Source organism: Oncorhynchus kisutch, linkage group LG17 (assembly GCF_002021735.2).
Source record: "Oncorhynchus kisutch isolate 150728-3 linkage group LG17, Okis_V2, whole genome shotgun sequence".
NCBI classification, from domain to species: Eukaryota; Metazoa; Chordata; class Actinopteri; order Salmoniformes; family Salmonidae; genus Oncorhynchus; species Oncorhynchus kisutch.
The window spans coordinates 33863459-33882791 of NC_034190.2; the positions used below are offsets into that span (position 1 = coordinate 33863459).

General features: G+C 43.8%; 2 protein-coding genes across 2 annotated transcripts; both read left to right on the plus strand.

Moving 5' to 3' along the window:
* Nucleotides 1–12881, plus strand: LOC109906923 (uncharacterized). The gene is made up of 9 exons (XM_020504743.2): nt 1–179; nt 1891–1949; nt 2310–2330; nt 2495–2767; nt 3073–3372; nt 3582–3869; nt 4116–4294; nt 7429–7527; nt 7818–12881. The coding sequence occupies exons 2-9, from the start codon at nt 1904–1906 to the stop codon at nt 8208–8210; spliced, it is 1599 nt and encodes a 532-aa protein (XP_020360332.1). The 5' UTR covers nt 1–179; nt 1891–1903; the 3' UTR covers nt 8211–12881.
* A 735-nt stretch (nt 12882–13616) lies between these two features.
* LOC109907537 (transcription factor 19) lies at nt 13617–18379 on the plus strand. The gene is made up of 5 exons (XM_020505561.2): nt 13617–13870; nt 14319–14481; nt 15121–15732; nt 15985–16963; nt 17045–18379. Exons 3-5 carry the CDS (start codon nt 15474–15476, stop codon nt 17352–17354), a joined length of 1548 nt encoding a protein of 515 aa, XP_020361150.1. The 5' UTR covers nt 13617–13870; nt 14319–14481; nt 15121–15473; the 3' UTR covers nt 17355–18379.
* Nucleotides 18380–19333: the final 954 nt, after the last annotated feature.

The following is a 19333-nucleotide window of genomic DNA, read 5'->3' on the forward strand; positions in this document are numbered from 1 at the left end:
CCGAGGCTCTCCAGATAATCCCGATTCGTAACACCATTGAAGTCCCTTTATTTGACGGGTTGGGGGTGAGGGAGAGGGGGACGATATTAAGAAGAAAACATAATAATTTAGCAGAAAACCCTACTTCCTATACCCCGCCCGTCCCATCTGCTGTTTTCGGATCCAAGCCTGTCTGAAAGGTATTTACCAGCATCGAATTATGATTCATTGGTATCTGCTCAGTTCTAGCGGTTTTTTTATTTTACCGGGAAATGTATGGGTTAAATTGGACCGTTTTTTCGTTTGCTGGCTCGTATTTTGGCTGTTTTTTATGCATGTCTAACAGCTATATCCAATATGCGTGATTTTGGGCGTGTTACCGGTAATAACGCAGCAGAATCGGGTAGGATGACAGTAATTACCTTCACATTTTTTAAAAAGCATTATTATTTTACATGTAGAGTATAGCACTTCCCATAAACAAAGGCTAATAATAGAAAATAGAAACGGGGACAATGACTATTGTTGGGCACCAGGCAGCATTTCATAGGCTACTTATGCTATTTGGGAAGGTTGAACGCCCTCTCTGCATCTACAGATTGTAGCCTATATCCTTACAATGAACACCAGAACAAACACTATGAGGAGGGTTCGTCCACCCCTCTCCCCCCTCAATCGTTTATGTATTGATGAACGAATGGTAGTTCAATGTGAAATTGGTGATTCTTCATTATTCGTTTAATGTCCTGCCCAATGCGTTAATGCGTGGACACCCTGACTGGACACCCAATCGTTACGCTTCGTAATTAATGGGAACGACAGATGGCAAATGTAGCATAGTCGCTGAGTAAGTGTTTGGTATGATCACATATTCACTCTACTGAAGAGAGAATACAAATCCACACGCGAAATCCTAACTGGAGCGAGGAGGAGTCTTCTCTATGTCTTTCAGATTCCTCAGAGCAATATAGTCATCATCATTACCACAGTGTATTATCTTGTTGGGCCAGCCCATGCAGCGGAGCGTGACACACCCTTGTCGCACCACCGGTGTATAAGACTGCACACTGTTTTACTGAGAGATAGCACAAGAAAGAGGATGCTGCTCGCGCGAGAGTGTGTAGTGGAGGAAGAGCAGCACGGGGATGTCAAACTGATGATATATGTGCGAGAAATTGGGGTGAACAATTTCAGCTCTGAATTTGTTAAATAGACTCCTGACCTTTCAGAGTTCTGATTTATGTACATTGTTATTGCATGCGACAGGCTCAAGGCAAGCTTCACTCGAACGTAGATTAGCATCCTTCTTCTCAGATACTAAAGACAACCCATTGTAAATCATTTGCTTTCAAAACTCTGGCTACACTTTGATTGTCCTGAATATGAGACGCAAATAGGGAAGAGCTAGTGCTGTAATTTCTTAATTTATGCCGCTGAAAGAGGCAATGCTTGCTAAACAGCACTCTGTGTTCTTTCATGGTTGTACGCTAGATCTTTGGAGCCACTTAACTCCTTCTCCTTCCCATCTCCTGTCACTGTAAGCAGAATGGTGGAATGGTGGTCTGAGCCTGGGCTCATGTCCACTCTAGTCTAATGGTGGTCAGCCTCATCATCACACAAAAGAGCTGACTAATGCCCTGGGGAACTACAAGCCACTCCTGTTAACCTCAGGAAATGATGTCAATACCACTGCAGACACCTTGTTTTATTTGGCTTTTTTTTTCTTCAGTTACAGTAGAATTTACTGGGAGTACATGATTGAATATGAGCTCTTCATGTCCAAATTGAAACTATACCCTATTATGTTTAGTGAATCTTCATATCTCTACATGCATGTACAATAATTAAATCCATATTTAGATAAGCAATATCCTGCTGTAAAAAAAAAAACGTTTTATTTGGTGTTTTCAGAGATTCAATCAAGATGAAAGTAATTGGTGTTGCCGTGTTTGGAGCCGTGTTCTGCACTGGTAAGTATATTGGAGAATTAGTCACCAGGGATTTAGGTTGAGAGGTTGAAAGAGCATAAAGCAAAGTTTGACACAGTCACATGATTACATCAGATTTTATTCACATGAGTACAAAATTGCTAGAGTCATTTATTATCTGTTCCTTTTTCCCCTCATTAATTTATGGAGGGTTTGATGTTGTTGACAGCAGTTCTATTTTTGGCGGTGAGAATCTAGGGCATTTACATTGCAAACGCTTTGAGATATTTGCCAAGTTCTGTGGTTTCTCTTCCAGCAGAACAAAGAATTTCTAACTTCTTGAAGGATCTTTGACAAAGAACATAAAGTAATACTAAAATAAACCTCTCTTTTACTCTACAGTTCTGACTGCTTCCCTGAAAGGTAAAGTCATGCATGATCTACAGTTTATTCTGTCTATGACTGTCAAAACCTGAAGATTGAATATGAATACCATCACTAACGTTTCCCTGATTCGGACATATTAATCCTTATACTCTTGAGTCCCCTTATCAATCTCCACCCTCCTTTCCATTCTCTGTCTTCAGTCAAAGAAGAACACAAGATTGCTTTTTTTGGCGAGGATGTGCACATCCCACTCCCATCCCTAGACAGCACTGAGGTTCTCTTCAAGCCCGCCTCCAACCCAACCACCGAGGTGGTCCTCATGAGGGACGGGCGGGTGGTGGGCCACCGGGCCCAGCTCAACTCCCTCAAGCACCTTATCCTGGAGGATGTGGGGGAGGAGGACGAGGGCATGTACGTGATCAAGAACACAGAGGCGCCTGCCGATGTCAAACACATCCTCCTCCTCGTCAGGGGTACTGTTCTTCCAATCACTGTACAGTTAAATAATCTTCTGTCCTTTTAATTCTTCAAACTTTTCTTCTAACGTTGCAATCGACTTGTTTGTATCCTCCTACTTATCGGTGTTTATCCAATACATTCACTGTCTAAGATTGTATTTCTTAGATGCAGATATCGATCTAAATGAGAGTTCCTTGCATTTTCTTTTGCCTGCAATCGATTACGATCACTGTTCTGATGCAAGTGCAACTGTATTGGAATAAAATACTCCCCCTGAGCCCAGAGTGACAGTACTGTGCTGTTGTGTGCTCCCTGGCAGATTGCGCGCTGGAGCAGGTGGTTAAGTACGGTGAGACATACCACATCCCGCTCAGCGACATCTTGGGCCCTATCACCCTGGAGTTCAGGCCCAGTCAAGCCCAGGCCAATCAGACCACGGAGCCACCGGCGGTGGTGCTGCTCAACCAGACTTCCATCCCCGCGGAAGAGTACAAGGGCCGTCTGAGTGTGTCAGAGAAAAGGGTGACTCTAAGCATGGTGCAGGGGACAGACGAAGGTAGCTTCACCGTACTGGACCGCGACGGGAAGGTCAGGAGGAGGTCATGCCTGAACGTGAAAGGTGAGAGGAGGAAGACCACAGTCCGAGAGGGAGTGGTCAATGTCAGAGATGGAAGGGAGATAATACTTGATCCAGCAGTTTTGAAAATGTGGTTAGTGGTGTGGCCAAAATATGGTAAACACAGCTTGAAAGACACAGGCCAAGGTAAGAGCAAACAGAACTATTTGACAACTTTGATCCTTTTTTTGTCCCGCCCCTTTGTTCCAAAGAGCACCAGAACTTCGTCCACCTATCATATGGCAGTACTTTGAAGATCAACCTGTTTGTGGACCACACCAAAGTCAACCTCCTGTACACTCCAGACTGGGACCGGAAGGACCGGGTCATACTGGAGCAAGGAGAGCTGGTGGTGCCGTTGGACCCTTCACTGGATGGCAGGCTGACTGTAGAAGGCTCCATGTGCATTCTGGAGAGGGTCCGGTTCAGTGACATGGGGCTCTTCAGAGTGACAGACCTGTTGGGGTTCCCTGTGACCAACATCTACCTGGAGGTAGAAGGTAAACCGTGGGTTGTCAGAGAGGAGACTAGGGCTTTAGCATATGGATCCATGTATCACCCCTTTTAATGGTCTTTCCTTTCTCTTTCTTGTTATTGTCATCGATCGCACTGTCTATTTCACTCTATTGTTTTCATGTTGGAACTCTCCACATTCACCTCCTCCGTCATCCGTCTCTCCTCTTTTCTTGGTGTTCCTTTCCTCCTTGTCTTCCCTTTCCTTCCTCCATCCTCCCTCTCTCTTTTAGCTTATAAGTTACCCACGCTGTATGTTGCAATCCTCTCCTTACTGGGCTTCCTGGTCCTCCTCTTGCTGGTGTGCCTGTTCTCCTGCCTGACCAGTGTGCGCCGTCGGGCGGAGAAGGCGCGGCAAATTGCCCTCATCGCCCAGCAGGCGGGCAAGGGGGATGGAGACGCATTCGTCAAGGTAACTCACCCAAAACGCTTCCTCAACAGGGGTGAACACTTCAAGACACCATGATGCAACCCTTTTACTATAGTTAGGCAGCATCTGATTTATCAAACCTGTGTGCTATTCTCATGTTGAAACACCTACATTTCTGAACAATTATCGGCCATTGTCTCTTCAAGAGCGCAGTTTTCACGTTTTGGTTATTCATGAGTATTCTGGAACCATGTTACTCTGATTGTAAGCCTAATATCCTCGTAGAACATAGCACACTGCGACAATGGCTCAATATGATTCCAAAATGAAAATGCTATATTGCTATGACACAGGTCACAGAATGCAAAGTGATTGTTAGAGAAATATTGGTGATGGTAACCCCTCTTAGAGGGATAGTGAGACATATTGGATTCCTTACCCTGTTTAGCAGTCTATGTACAAGGTATGACGGCAACCCATGCTTTGGTTTAGTTTACCTGGCCGCTGTTTCAACTGCTAACCGTTTAGCATTAGTGGCACGACTCCAATGCAAGTCCATGCGAACAACATGAGTATGTGTCCAAATCATCCTAAAGCATCTTAAAATTGGTTTTGCGACTCAGTGTAGTTACTTAGAGATGATTTGGACATGACAATGTTGACGATGTTCCCATTGACTTGCATTGGATTTGTGCCACAAATGCTAAAAAGTTGAACAAAGCTAAAGCATGCGTTGCTGTCATACCTTGTCCATAGACTGCTTACAAGGGTAAGGAAAACAACATGTAATTCTGTAAAACGATCACTTTTAAATATGGTCAAAGAAAGATGTCAGTGGACATCTAACTGTATTTGTGAGTGTTCGTGTGCACCTTTGTCTGTCCCACTCTCCTTTCCTTAGAGTGCATTCCTGTGTTCGTCTTTTAGTCTCAGATATATAGCTTTGACTACACTTAAGGTCCTAATTTACATTTGTTAATTCGCTGGAATTCACCATGGAACAAAACCTGCCTGCCCAATGTCGGATTCCTGGATGTGTGGCGCTTTGAATCACACAAAATGAGATCATCCACATATCATTAGTCATCACTCTCTTCACACGGCAGATTCCATCACAGTGGCCATTTCAAGTGTTTTGTCTGCAGCCCACAATGTTGCCGTTGTCACACAATGAGATCACACATATATCATCGCTCGCTCCATATCGCAGAATCCATCAGTGGCAACTTGAAGTGTTTTGTACATTTGCAGCCCACAATGTTGCCATTGTCCCCCCATCATCTTTATCTCAATCCTTATGTATTTGGTCCACCCAATAGATGTCAGCCTAATTACAAGTTTGGGGAAAATCTAGTTAACGATTTGCCTTTGGTTACGTTTCTCCCTCTTAAAGGAGCCTCAGACGGAGCCTCTGCTTGGTGAGAGAACTGTGTTCTGGCTTCATTCCGTAGTGTTAAGTGGATGAATCTGTATTGGTGTTTGTACTAACGCTCTGGGATGGTCATAGCGTCACTATGCTGTGTGGGCCTCCTACCACCGTCAGTGATTATTTGTCTGTGCCATCCATTCCTCACCCCTCCCTCCTTTCGCCAAATCTCCAAGCTGACAAATAACTGCAGTTACTCATTCATGATAATTCATGATAACTGCAGGCATAGCCTCAGTGCAAATAAGCATACAGATGCAGCCGTCCAATACGATTCAGCTATTCTCAAGCACACATGCACATATGTTGTTGTTTGGGGGGGGCAGAGTTACAAGGTAAACATGTATTTATGTGTATGTGTGAGTATGTGCTGATTTGTGTGTGTGTGAATCTACTGTGCGTCTGTCTAAGATCGGGGCAGTGGCGATTAACATATCAATTGGCTTGGTGATACTGGACTAGATCTACCACTTGTTTTCTTGATTATATGCAGTGGTACATGCAGTGGTACATATGTCCACCTAGTTAGTGGCACACTTACAGTAGCCTACATGCAGAGTATACAGACATAATGTGGGTTTAGGCTGTATAATACACTGGATTAAGTTGCCACCCGGACTAAGATTATCACAGCTGTACAATACAGAATTATAGCAATTAGTGTTCTCTAGTAACGGAATACTGTGGAGATGAGTTCATAGACATGAATTAGTGCATCAAATAACTACTGTACTGTACATCGAGCAAGAGCATTAGGCATTATGACATCATGTAGTTTAAGAGTACACACTGGGTGGGTTCTCTGGACACAGACTACTCCTGGTCTAAAACACATCCTCAACGGTGAATCTCTGTTGAGGATATGCTTTTTAGTCCAGTTACAGGCTTAATCTGGGTTCGGGAAGCCGGGCCAATTCAAGTACTGTAGTAATTATTCAAAGTATGCGACACTGTACGTCCAAGTAAGATTGTATTCTTGATTGCCCAAAATTTAGGGGAACTCTATTGCTTAATCAGCTACTAGCCCAACAGACGTTTGTGTCAAAGCTGTGCCATTTCTGTTTGTTTCTATTTGTCTGTGTCATGTGTGTCTGTGTAATTTCTGTGCACCTGATGCTATACATTTTTGTGTTTGAAAGTGGTGTACCGTAGATAACTTACATGTATATATTGTGACATGATGTGAGGGGCCTCAACTGTTCTAATTCCCCTGTAAGGTGTTTGCTCTGGAGGCTTAGACGACACTATCAATATGCAGCGAGGCTTCATGTCCCACTTCATTATGGATTTCTGGAGACTAGGTCGACAAAAACCTGGACAGCCTGTCTGATTGCCTTTGTGCTCCCCACAGCAGTTTCCGGAGCGTTTCCGACATAAAAATCGATTGATCTACCTCATCTCTCGCTCTCTCCTGACATACACACTAGAATGCGATTCCTTGTCCCTCAAGAACGATGGCTCCCCGAAGCCTGCTCCTCTAAACCTCCAGGGTGTTCTTTTCACACCAACAACTCCAGTCGCTCAACTTGTCACTCTATATATATATATACACACACCTTACGATCTTATACATCGATATAAGAGCTTAATGTGCAGTACATGTACATTTTTTTCCCGCCAACTCCTGTTTACCCGTATGTGTTTTTATGACGCGCAGTATACATGATGAAGTGAACCTGTGATTGCTACTGTAATGTGCTTGCCGTTGGTTTCCTGCTAAAATACGACCCTCTTGTGCTGTTGTTGGTAGGTTGTTCAAGAGGCCTATACGCGGTTCGCTGAGGAGTCCACTTTGACGTCTACGTGGGACAACAGCAATGCCACAGAAAGCACGGAGGTCACTATTAAGGTAAGCAGGGCTCAGGGAAACATTATGGGGTGGGAAGTTGCCTACCGGTGCGCGTGTTTTACGTTGCAACAGATAAACAGGTTCCACCATTACAATTGCAAATGTTTTAAATAAAGACAGACATAAACAGAAATACAGGGGGTAATGTTTCCATAAAAGGCTGAAAATAACCTCCATGCCAAGCAGTACCTAAACGACATTTGCAGAAACATCATGAATCATTCATGTTCTTTTTTTTTGCTGACCCTATCTTTACACACCCCTCCCCCCACACGACTTTCCTTCCACAGGGTCTGGAGGTATCTAAAGCAGGCCGCTACCACACTCTCTCCTCGGACAAGAACTTCCTGGAGATGAGCGACTCGGGGGTAGAGTTCAACTCCTCCGGCCTCCCGTTAGACAGCGAATACGAAACGGACGTGCCCCAGACCTTCACCTCCCACAAGCTGCTCCTCAACAACTCTGACAGCGTGGCAGCCACTGTCATCCCAGAGGGAGATCAAAGCACCAACCGGAACCCCGACTCGGCCATGAGCCCCAGCCTCGTGACCCAGGCCCGCTCTGAGGCCGACGCCCCTGAAGAAGACCTGATGGGTGACAGCACGCCAGAAATGACATCCAGGGGCGCCGAGCTGGCTGGAGGACTTAAAGCAGCCGACAGTGTTGCTGAGCCTGGCGATTAAGCAAGCAGCCCATTGATTCCCAGTGCCACCGCAGAGAACACCATCACCTGAGAGCTCCTGCATTGTATTCCTAAAAGTCAGACACAAACCACCGGACACCCTAACAATCTTTACTCTTCAGCCTCAATTACTCCCCCACTCACACAGACACGACCCAAATCCTGATCACTGCTTCTTTTTTTTAACCTAAAGCTACAAAAAAAATACTTGGTGTAAAAATAGCCAGTCTAAAAGCGCTAGACTATCTAAAGAGGAAAAATACAAGAACTTAGCTCATTAGAACACATGAATTCTGTGCATACAGGAAATGCATGTGTAGCGGAGTTAAGAACGTACCGTAAGCTCACTCCATAGCTCGGTTGAAATGTTGCGGATGGAGCCATCCACTTGGCACCTTCTGGGTGGCTCAACTCGTTGGAATGTTGTCAAGGAGGGTGGTCACGTGTGTTGTGAAGCAGAGGATCACTGTTTCGAGCCCAGTATGTGGCAGTTGGACTGTGGAGGAAGCTAAGCTGTTAACAGCACACTGACCCCCGTTACACATGTTTTTAAATTAGACTTAAAGCTAGAATGTATCCTTAGCTGGCCCAAGAGGGAATTGATAGTATTAATTACTGATAGTACTAAGTATTAAGAACCACAGACTCAGAGATAATATCTAAAATAACTTGGTGGACTAAGGGAAAATGCAAGATTAAAATGTCCAAAAGGAACGAGTGCACACTGATATCAAAGTAAAAAATGTTTTAAATAATCCTGTAAAAATGTATCCTAGATTTCCTATAATGACAAAAATGACAGATCTACAACATATTTAATCCATCTTTCTTATTAGCATTGAATGTCCCTATCACTGATACTATGTATGTGGGGCCATAGACATAGCAGCAAAATGTATGACATAGGCCCAGGGTAATAGACCAACTTAATTTTACAAATAAAATTGTAATACTAGACTAACAAAACCAATAAAGACAACTTTATTTTCTAAAAAAATCTTGGTAAATAACACTTCTGACAACCACAAGCCCATAGTTTCTGACATAGGCCTATACCGCTACAATTTCATTACATGACAGAAATTACAGGCAAGGCTTTGGCACCAACTCAGAGAAAGCACTTGTCTCAGCATATAGCCTCTATAGAGAGCTAATTCTTGATAACTGATACAAGCCTCGTAGATTGAATAACACCATGCTATGCAAGAAAGCTTGTAGTGTCCCTGGGCATGTAACAAGGTGTCCAAATCTCTGCCACTTTTGATGACATCATCCAGTAAAACACATGTTAAACATCCCTTAGCTTGCAACACAAATGACCCGGAACTAATACAACGGCAACTTCACATCACGCCATTTTGAACCCATCTACATAAGGGCATGTTTCTCATTACAACCCCAGCCACTGCAGAAAAAGCCTTGGAACAGGGACTTCTGGTTGGAAGGGACCTAAACATTTGGATTGTTTCCCTTTAATAAAGACACACTCAGGAGTGATAATATGATAATATGACCTGCATGATGTCACCCTTCCTTCTTTTTGTATCCAATTGGTAGTTACAGTCTTGTCTCATCGCTGCAACTCCCATATGGACTTGGGAGAGGCAAAGGTTGAGAGCAGGGCCTCCGAAACACAACCCAACAACACTGCTTCTTGACACAATGCCCACTTAACCCATAAGCCAGCCACACCAATGTGTTGGAGGAAACACTGTACACCTGGCGATCGTGTCAGAGAGCACTGCGCCCGGCCCGCCACAGGAGTTGTTAGAGCGCGATGGGACAAGGACCTCCCTGCCCGCCAAACCCTCCCCTAACTCAGACAATTGTGTGCTGCCCCATGGGTCTCCGGCCGGCTGCGACAGAGCCTGGACTCCAACCCAGAATCTCTAGTGGCACAGCTAGCACTGCGATGCAGTACCTTAGACCCATTTTTTCATTCCTATTTTGCCTGACTCCACGGCCCAAAATGAACTAAGTGCTGAATTGATAAATGCTAACAATTAAGCCAACTTTTCTGACAGACTGAAAACACATCGCTTACTGAGATTGGCGCGCCAACAGAGCCAGCAAAGTTATTACGATTCAATGTACTTGCCGCTGCATTCATCAAAGTCTTTATGGGAGAAGGTTTGCACATTTCCTTTCAACACATTAGGTACTGTCAGATTCATTTATTTGAACCAAACATCCCACTCAGAATCTCAATTCAGTACAACATTTTTTCAAACGCATTGTATTTCAGATGGGTGAGGATGCACGACTAGATTATAAGAAAGTGGTAAAGTCCCAATGCAAAACAGAACATGATTCTTAATCCAACATCGTGGTTGCTGAACTGTTGAAATGTCAAGATTATTGTATTGTCTTAAGTCCTATGAGAATTGTACTGTAAAATAGGCCTAATATCCCGGATCTATTCAATATATTCAGTCTGAACAGGAAAAACGCAGAACCGTTTGCCAACCGTTCAGATAACATCAGTGAGAGATGTTGGTCTGTCCATTTGCTGCAAATATATATTGCAAAGTCATCCACCATCCATTTTCTTCAGTAACACTATATTAATACACCCATTACAACATCTGACAAACCATTCCACTAAGGATTCCCATTGGTTTCAACTCTAGTACAATCAGGTTCGGCATATTATTAACGAGGGCATTCTGTATGTCGATAATTGGTGTGTGTACACATGATCATGTTAAAACGGTCAAAACAAAGGGAATGAAGTGGTGTAGCAGTCCCAGGAATTTTGGGACGCGGCATAGCTGTTGTTGGGGGACAGCGTCTGCTAGCAATATCGCTACCTCGTGTTGTGACCGATGTAGGATGTCCGTGAGTGGAACTCAACTGAGTAAGGCAGACATGATTGGTGTCTGAAAGAAAAAGCACAAATATAACATGAGAAACAGTTAAAAGTATAACAAAAATGTTCAAAATTAATTTAATTGCAGCTGTTGTAAATAACACTACCGACAAAAACTAAAAAGTATGATTCTACATTCCTTTTTTTGGTTGAAAATGAAAGTTAAATTGTTTTTAATGCAACATGAGAATGTCGGACAGCGTAAATAAATATCTTACGTGTAAATTCATCATATATGATGTAGCTACTTGATCGTTGCTATTCTATCGGCTAATGCACTAATTATTTAGAATTGATGACAACTTTGACTAAAGACAATGTAAAAGCCACCTTTAAAGCTATCCCTTTCATATCAGGTAACAAGCTACTGAATCCATGGTCTGATGAGGTACATTTGACCCATTCCTATTTTAACTAATTAAAGGGGGATTGATTTTTAATTGAATCTTGAGCAATATCTGCGCTTTAGCACCGAAAAACAAAGATATATATCTAAAAATCTTACCTTACAAATCTTACCCAAAGCTCACTTTCAAGCACTCTTGTAATATAGCCGAGTTATATTGCATGTGTATAGCCAATACTGTTTCTTACTGCAAAGTTATGCAAGATTTTATATCCCTGAGTTGGGTAATTTATCCTTTCACTAAGTTCACAGTAGTTATACTGATATACGTAATGTAGGAGATGCCTTAGACTGAGTGATCGAGGAGACATAATAGCAGTAAAATGCAGATTTTTCTGTCTCTCGTTCTCTTCTCTCTTTTCCATCACACATCATCTACCTAGAGTATCACACGATAGTATCGGCACCTCAGAATGTTTTTTAGAAAATGCTAGACATGCTTGAACATTTCATAAGAACTCTTAGTATCACAACTACTTTACCTGATATTACACTTTTTTCTTCTTATGCAGATAACTGCTGTCAGCTATAGTGTACCCAAAAACTACTGCTGCATGTTGAGCCGTAGGTTGCCTGTGAGACAGCAGGAATACTGCCATATTTAAATTGCAACGTAAATACTATCTTTTTGGTGTCTGTTCATGCAGTCAAAGAGGTATTCTCATTGTCAATATTACTATGGCTCATACTGGAATAATGTACACGTCGCCCGCAAAAGCCATTACAAAATCACCTCTGCAATTTTCACAATGATTCTATTTCCTTAATATTGATGTCAACATGGTATGTAAAACAAATGGTCAACCAGAGTTGAGAGTAAGTCTGGAGTGACTTTATGCTATATACAGGTAGAAAACGTGGGATTTCGGCAACAAAGTATGACCATTCATTACAAAGTAATTCATTATTAGTAGTATTTAGTATTCAGCAATCTATGTCCATTTGACCTACTTCAGGGTTGAGTTCACAAGGCCGAAGTCCATAGCTTAATTCAGCTGAATGGTATACCTGGCAGGTTTATTTCAGGTACCTTGGTGGGAAAAGATGTCAGATGTAATCAGGAAAACTGCTTCTGAAAATGAAATGATGCGTGCTAACCTTGGTTATTATGATTGCAATTCATTGTTTTGTTTCATTTAAAATGAATTACTTTCCAAACTTGCCTGTTAGGTTTAAGTCCAGAATTCATACTGTTGGCTCTCTAGCTATATTATCGTTGACTTTTATAATACTTCGATATCACGTACGAACAACTATGCCCTTGTGTGCTAGAATGAACCATTTCGAAAATGTTATACTTTTGGCATCATGCACAGAATTTTGAGGAATATTTTTTTTCTTCTGTAATGAATGAGCAATGTCCATTAAAGGATTTTGAAGAGACAGATGGAAAAGGATGCCATAATTGTGTCTTGTGTCAGTGCCATGTCTGCAATAATATTCTTCCAATATAATGAAAATACTGAGCTGAGGTAAACTCACTAGGGAACATTCTTAGCGTAGGAGGGTTGGGCAAGTCATTTCCATAATGAAGTCAAATTCAGGAAGTGAATCCAGTTTCCTCCTGTAATGTGTAGACCCAGGGCCTACTGGAGGTGTGTCTACAGATTGTTACACAAGATGATGTGATATAACCAAAGATTGTTGGTGTCCATTGCTGAATGTTATAAACTTGCCTGTACAAAACTTCACCAACAAGCTTTCTACTAACCTGCATTTGGTGATACTCTTCTTTGTTCTCGATTCAGGAAAACAGTGTATAAAGGAAAACTTTATAAAATGTCTGTATCCAGTTGCAGGTGGTTCTACAAACACCATATAAAACTCAGGAAGATAGTAAATATATGTTTTGTATCGAGTGAGATATGCTTACTGCATGCATCTGTTTTAGTCGCCCGGTCACCTACTTCTACATGTGGCCATGTCTCATGTAAAATAAATTGTTTTCCAGAATCAAGAACAAAGGGAGTTGCAGATTAGATGCTAAATCTATGGCACTGTTTGGTATAGGCAAACCTGTTAAGTTCAGTAATGGACACCAACAACCTTTGGTTATATCACATCATCTGGTGTAGTAGGCCTACAACCTGTTGCTACTGCAGGTGCAGCTGAGTTTCATTTAAAACTATGCCACAGCTGTGAGTGACAGAGCAGAGGCGGGCGGAAATGGCGTGAATCAAGCGCAAGGAAGCCTGGATGGCGCGCCAAATTTCAAAGGACTTCCTGGGGGAAAAGAACGCGAAAATCTCCGTTCAGCAAACAACGACGTTTAAATTATCAAAAGACTAAAGTATATAGACAGTTTGAAACAATCGGCGGCGTTAGCATCATATTTAGACAGTGGATAAGAGTTCAAGTGCGCCAGATTCGAGCCACTTTTGTGGAGGTATGACTTTCAATGTGGATTACAGGAACTATCCGGCTGTCTACGCCTTGTTTGTGAAATGCTTTTTCCCAAGTAGTGTATTTTGACATCTTAATATGATGCGGTGTAACGATGGTTTAGTTTGTTGACATTTGCATAGTAATCTTGGCAAAACTATTCGTTGTAATTTAGCTAGTTACCTAACAAAAGTGATTCACTTGTTGTCCACTGCTTTGTCCCTGTGCCATTTCACCACACGAGCCTTGTGCTACACTAGCAAATCAGCAGCACTGTCAGGCATACAGTAACGTTAGCTATTAGCTACATGCAGTTTGTTCGTTTTTCGTAGAACAATGCATCATATTGGTGAACGCTCATAACGGCAAGGTCGTACCTACAATTCAACTACATGTAAACGTCTATTTTGATGCATTTTTTAAAAAATGTATACAACTTTTCTGAGGTGCAGCTATGGGCAACTTTGATGGGGGCCACAATCTGAACTCATCATGAGAGGCCACAGTGATCAGGGCCTGGCCGTAGCCTTTCTGCAATTCTGACTGACATCATAAGAGAAACTGCTGATGCACAACCACATTTCGAATTGCATCTGTGTCTTCTAACTCTCAACGGTAAGCTGAGATCCCGATTTGAGTTCCTAAAATATATTTTTGGAAGTGTGTGTGTGTGTGTGTGTATTGGTTTTTGGAAATTGATCTGTGGGCCTACAAAAGGGGGGCCCAGGGCTGCCAGATAGGGCAATAGAGCTGGGAATTGCCAGGGACCTCACAACACAATAGTTAGGTGCCAATATCATATGTATTGTGATTCAATGTTCCAAACATATTGCTCACTATATGTCTTCTGCAGAGAGCATGAGAAAATTGGCTTTGATCAGTCGGGGAAATAAGTTCTGAAAATAGGTTCATGTTTAAAAAGATGGAGAACAAGCTATTGGATAAAAAAAAATATTGTACCAGAGTTTTGGCACCGGTACAGCCGACTAACGCTAGCTAACACTACCTAGCAAAAGGTAGATGTACAAATCGATACTTGTAGTCAAAGTATCGATATAATATCGTCCAAAGTAGTAACTATCTACTTTTTTGCTCCCCATCACTAGGCAATAGGATGCTAAATTGCCATCAATCCATAGATTGTCATAATTTATTATATTAGCAATATAAACAAGTTAACTATCTATGGTGTAGACAGGTTGAGTGAGTCATGGGTATGCTGTCTTACAAACGTTCCCTCTTCTGTCTTTTCAGATTGAACCACCTCAAGCTTCTAGCTCCCAGCCTTTTACGTGTCAATTTCTGAATTAGTTAGCTTAGTCAAATGTACACGGCCTTACAACTGATATTTCGGTGACATTACTCAGCAAATAACCGTGCAGGTTCTAGATTGTATACGATACGTTTGACTGTTAAAACGAGAGTTTTAATGTTTCATCTGTTCAAATTCATTCAACACCACACACTAAGAACCAAGCTTTTACCAGCATTACAGACAGCTTTTTTTGTTATCACATTCACTGACTTAAGTGCTATTTAAGCAATGGAAAGCTCTATGTAAGAAAGTAGCTGTTACTGACTGGGGTGGAGATCGGTTAGTCGTGGCCATGCTGTCCGGCGTCCAGCCGTGTTTCCAGCTGCTGAGAATCGGCTCGTCCTCTACGGATTCAGCCCGGGACCTGTACACGTTCCGGCCTGCGCTGACCCACTCCGTGTTCCGGCTGGGCCGTGAGGCAGAGCTGTGTGACGTCACACTGGACTCGACGTCTGTGTCTCGGATCCACGCCGAGCTGCATGCTGAGAGGGAAGCGGAGGGAGCAGCCGAGGGGGGCTGGAAGGTGCAGATAAAGGATCGGAGCAGCCATAGTGAGTTCCACACCTTCCCACATGATTACAGTACACCGTTCTTCGAAGAATCACCACCAGAGACATTAAACTGTGATGTAGTCTGATATGATGTCTGTCATTCTATCTTTGGGAGGGATTTAATATTTATTTTGTTAATTTTCTTGTAACATATTCTAGAACTACACACACTTGTGTTTAGTTTCCTTAGGTCTCATTCAACTCTTCTACTAGCCTTTCATCTGAGCTTTCTTCTCCACCTTCCCATGCCAGGTACCTGGGTGAATGAGGTCCGGCTGCAGCCAGGTGTCCAATGGGAGCTCTCAGATGGTGACACGCTCACCTTCGGTGGCCAATCAGAGAGAGGGAGCCCAGAGTTCTACTTCCTCTTCCAGAAGGTTAGCGTGCGGCCGTTGGACTTCGACGCCATCACCATCCCAAAGGCCGGCACCTTCTCCTCCGACCTGAAGAACCGAATCAGAACGAGCCTGGACCGCAAGGCGGTGGCCAACTTGGATCTCAACAGGGCGACCGTCATTCTGAATTCCATCGGAAGCCTGAGCAAGATGACTGGGACTCTTTGGACGTTTAAGAGGAGGTGTGACGGCAATATCACAGACGCAAGCTCCACCTTCTTTCCTTTTACATCCTTGGTCCCGCCCTCCACCCCTCCTCCCTTTCCACCCACTACCTCTGTGGTCTCATCCAAGTCACTCCCGCCCTCATCCAAGAGCAGGCGCAAGTCAGCCCACACTGTCCTTCTGGAGGATGACAGCTCGGATGAGCCCGGGAACCACCGACGAGTGAAAGACGGACCGAGTGGGACAAAGAGAAGGCGCCTCTACAAGTCCGAATCTGAGGGTTTCCACGCTCATTTACCCAAAACGGACCAGGATGGACGACGCCAGTTTGAACTGAAACGCGTGCCTGTGCCCAAACCGGTCGCAAACTGTCACACCATCGTCGCTAACGGCAAACTCAACCATGTTTCCTTCAACATCCGTCAGAGGCGGGAGATTGACCCAAACAATCAAAGAACTGGCCCAAATGTGAACGTCTCTGTGTTTCGCCAGCAGAATATTTTTCCGCCGCCATCCTCTGGGCGGGGAAGACAACGGGCTCACAGCTCCCCAGTTTACTCCCCTGTGGTGGTGGGAGGAAAGACTTACACCCTGGGATCTCCATCCTTAAGGATCTGCAAAGAGGATGGAGGACGGGCAGGGCAGTTTGCCAGATTTCACATCACCTCTGGGTAAGAATGCCAGTGATTTATAGTGAATACGTTGAAAGTCGAATGTGACGCTCACACCTCGCTCTTCTCCCTCCCTCCCAGCAAGCAGCGGGGCAGACCAAGGAAGCACCCTCCTCCGCGGCCCTCCCTTCCCCCTCCTTCCTCTTCGTCTTCCTCCTCCTCATCGTCCTCTTCGAGCTCCTCCTCGTCGTCCTCCGAAGACGAGGTGGAGGGAGTGTCCCAGGGGGTGGAGCCGTGTGCCGCGCCTCGCTGCCGCCTGCCCCAGCAGGACACGGTGCAGTGGGTCCAGTGTGACGACTGCGACGCCTGGTACCACCTGGACTGCCTGCACCGCGACCGCAAGAACCTCCTGCTGGACCCCAACGCAGACTTCCACTGTGGCTGCCGCTGATACAGCAGGAGTGGGTCACAGACCCCTACACCAGAGTACACTTAATGCCTTAATCATACCACAATGAATTATGGGGGGGGAATCCATTTTATTCTTGTATAATGGGGATTGTATGGTCAAAATAGATGTACAGTGTTCGTGGAGGTAAAAAAAAAAAAAAAAAGTTGCGACTGAGGCTCTTATGAACAGTAGGATGGGTCTCGTACCTAATGGTTAGAGGCTGTTCTTAACTGACATTTTTCAAAGTGCTCACTCTGATGCTGAGCAACGGTTTGAGGAATTACAATGAAAGCATGTACTTGGGTTAGCTGGTGGTAACCCCGGGGACTGATATGAACTGAACTATTTTAGCCGCACACAGGCTACTCTGGTGAACAGTACAAGTCTCGAAACGAGTTGGCTGACAGTGACGGGCTGCAGGTTTTCTAACTTCCTGTACGAAGCACTTTGATATTGGGTTGTGAATAAACCCTGCTGTTGATGGGGCTAAATGAAGGTGGTATTGGGAGAATTCGCCAAATTCTTATCTGCCGTAACAATGCATCGCAAGGCTCTCATCACACAATGGGATCTCCTTGAGCTTGATTCTATCCCGTGCGGTAAAGATGTCCACTCAAAAAAAGTTGAGCGTGGGTTTTCTGCGTTCATAATCTGTTGTGTTGACGCCGACTTTATTTTGTTCTTCTGTCTGATGACTTCGATTCATATATCTAACGATGTATCGGTCCAAAACACGACGAGATTTCAGCTGTGAAGCAGGGACTGCCAAAACCTCCTGCGGGGTTTTGTTCCCGCCCTACTATAGCTCACCAGTTGCTCCTTCGGGATCTTGATTGGCTGACGTAGGACTGCTGGAGTAAAAGCCAGCTCTCCAGGAAGGAGGGTTTGCTACACCTGATGTATGGTCACAAAAGACTGCACGCCGTCTTCACTTTGATGATTATAAGATCAGCTCGCGGGAGAGCGTTACAGTTTGGATGTTTTCTCAACGTTATTAGGGAAAAAATAAAATCTATTTAAAAATGTGTTGATGGAGTATATTTTCCAACCTGTAGTTCACAAGTACGTCTGTTCGCCGTGAGTCGCATTGAGAAAGTTTAACGCACACCTGTTGTGGCTATTGAATTACCAGGTGCGCGGTTTAAGAAACGGTGCTAAATTGAAAAGGAACTTCAGCACACTGGTGATGTTGACGCAGCAGCTTCAAGGATTTAATTGATCTTCTGCGGAGCATCAAGATCACCAGTGTGAGCTTCTTTTCAATTCACCATGATATTACCAATGACTCGTACTTCGGCCCTCTGGGGGTACATATCCATCGAGTTATGGCTCTGGGTTGTGAGTCGTGGTAACATTCTCTATCCTTTCTAATGGCTTTTCATCCAGATTTTCTTTCACCAATTGGAGTACGTCTCCTCTCGGGTTAGTGAGGTGTGCCCTGAAGCCCTGGTTAACGTGATACCAAGTCAGATCTCTGCAGACTGCCCCAGGCGGCCAGGGGAATAGATTATAGAGCTGCCCGACTCTCAAGGGAGAGTATAACATTGTCTGTGTTTCCATGGCAACACTTTTTTCGGCCAGCCACAGCAACAGGCAGTGTTAATTCTGGGAACCTTGGAGGCGATTGGAAATGAGATGGTAGGGAGGGGGGAAATCTATTTGACTCGGATAATTGTAGTTTGAGGGAAAATGCAGTACTGTTATCGGGAGGGTGGTAACGAGAACATGGAGCTGAAAAGCTATTTCACATTGTTATTGTTTGTTACCAGCAGAGGGCTGTCTTGTTCTTTTAAGTGAACTCTATGGCTTTTTGACATGGCTTAAAAGTGTCTGGTGTAAAACTACCTGTCTGGATATATTTTTACAGCCATTCCAAATTATTTTCAATGAAAATCATATGTTTTCATTACACAATTCAATGAGAATTCAATATCTTTTGAATGCATGCGGGTGAGAAGTTACTGCGTGGGCCAAAATAG

Bases quoted from the DNA above. Each gene is read 5' to 3' on its own strand.
- LOC109907537 (XM_020505561.2), top strand. From the start codon at position 15,474: ATGCTGTCCGGCGTCCAGCCGTGTTTCCAGCTGCTGAGAATCGGCTCG. The intron at 15,733-15,984 runs GTGAGTTCCACA...TTCCCATGCCAG, and splicing joins AAAGGATCGGAGCAGCCATA to GTACCTGGGTGAATGAGGTC. The intron at 16,964-17,044 runs GTAAGAATGCCA...CCTCCCTCCCAG, and splicing joins AGATTTCACATCACCTCTGG to CAAGCAGCGGGGCAGACCAA.
- LOC109906923 (XM_020504743.2), top strand. From the start codon at position 1,904: ATGAAAGTAATTGGTGTTGCCGTGTTTGGAGCCGTGTTCTGCACTG. The intron at 3,373-3,581 runs GTGAGAGGAGGA...TTTGTTCCAAAG, and splicing joins GTCATGCCTGAACGTGAAAG to AGCACCAGAACTTCGTCCAC. The intron at 4,295-7,428 runs GTAACTCACCCA...TGTTGTTGGTAG, and splicing joins ATGGAGACGCATTCGTCAAG to GTTGTTCAAGAGGCCTATAC.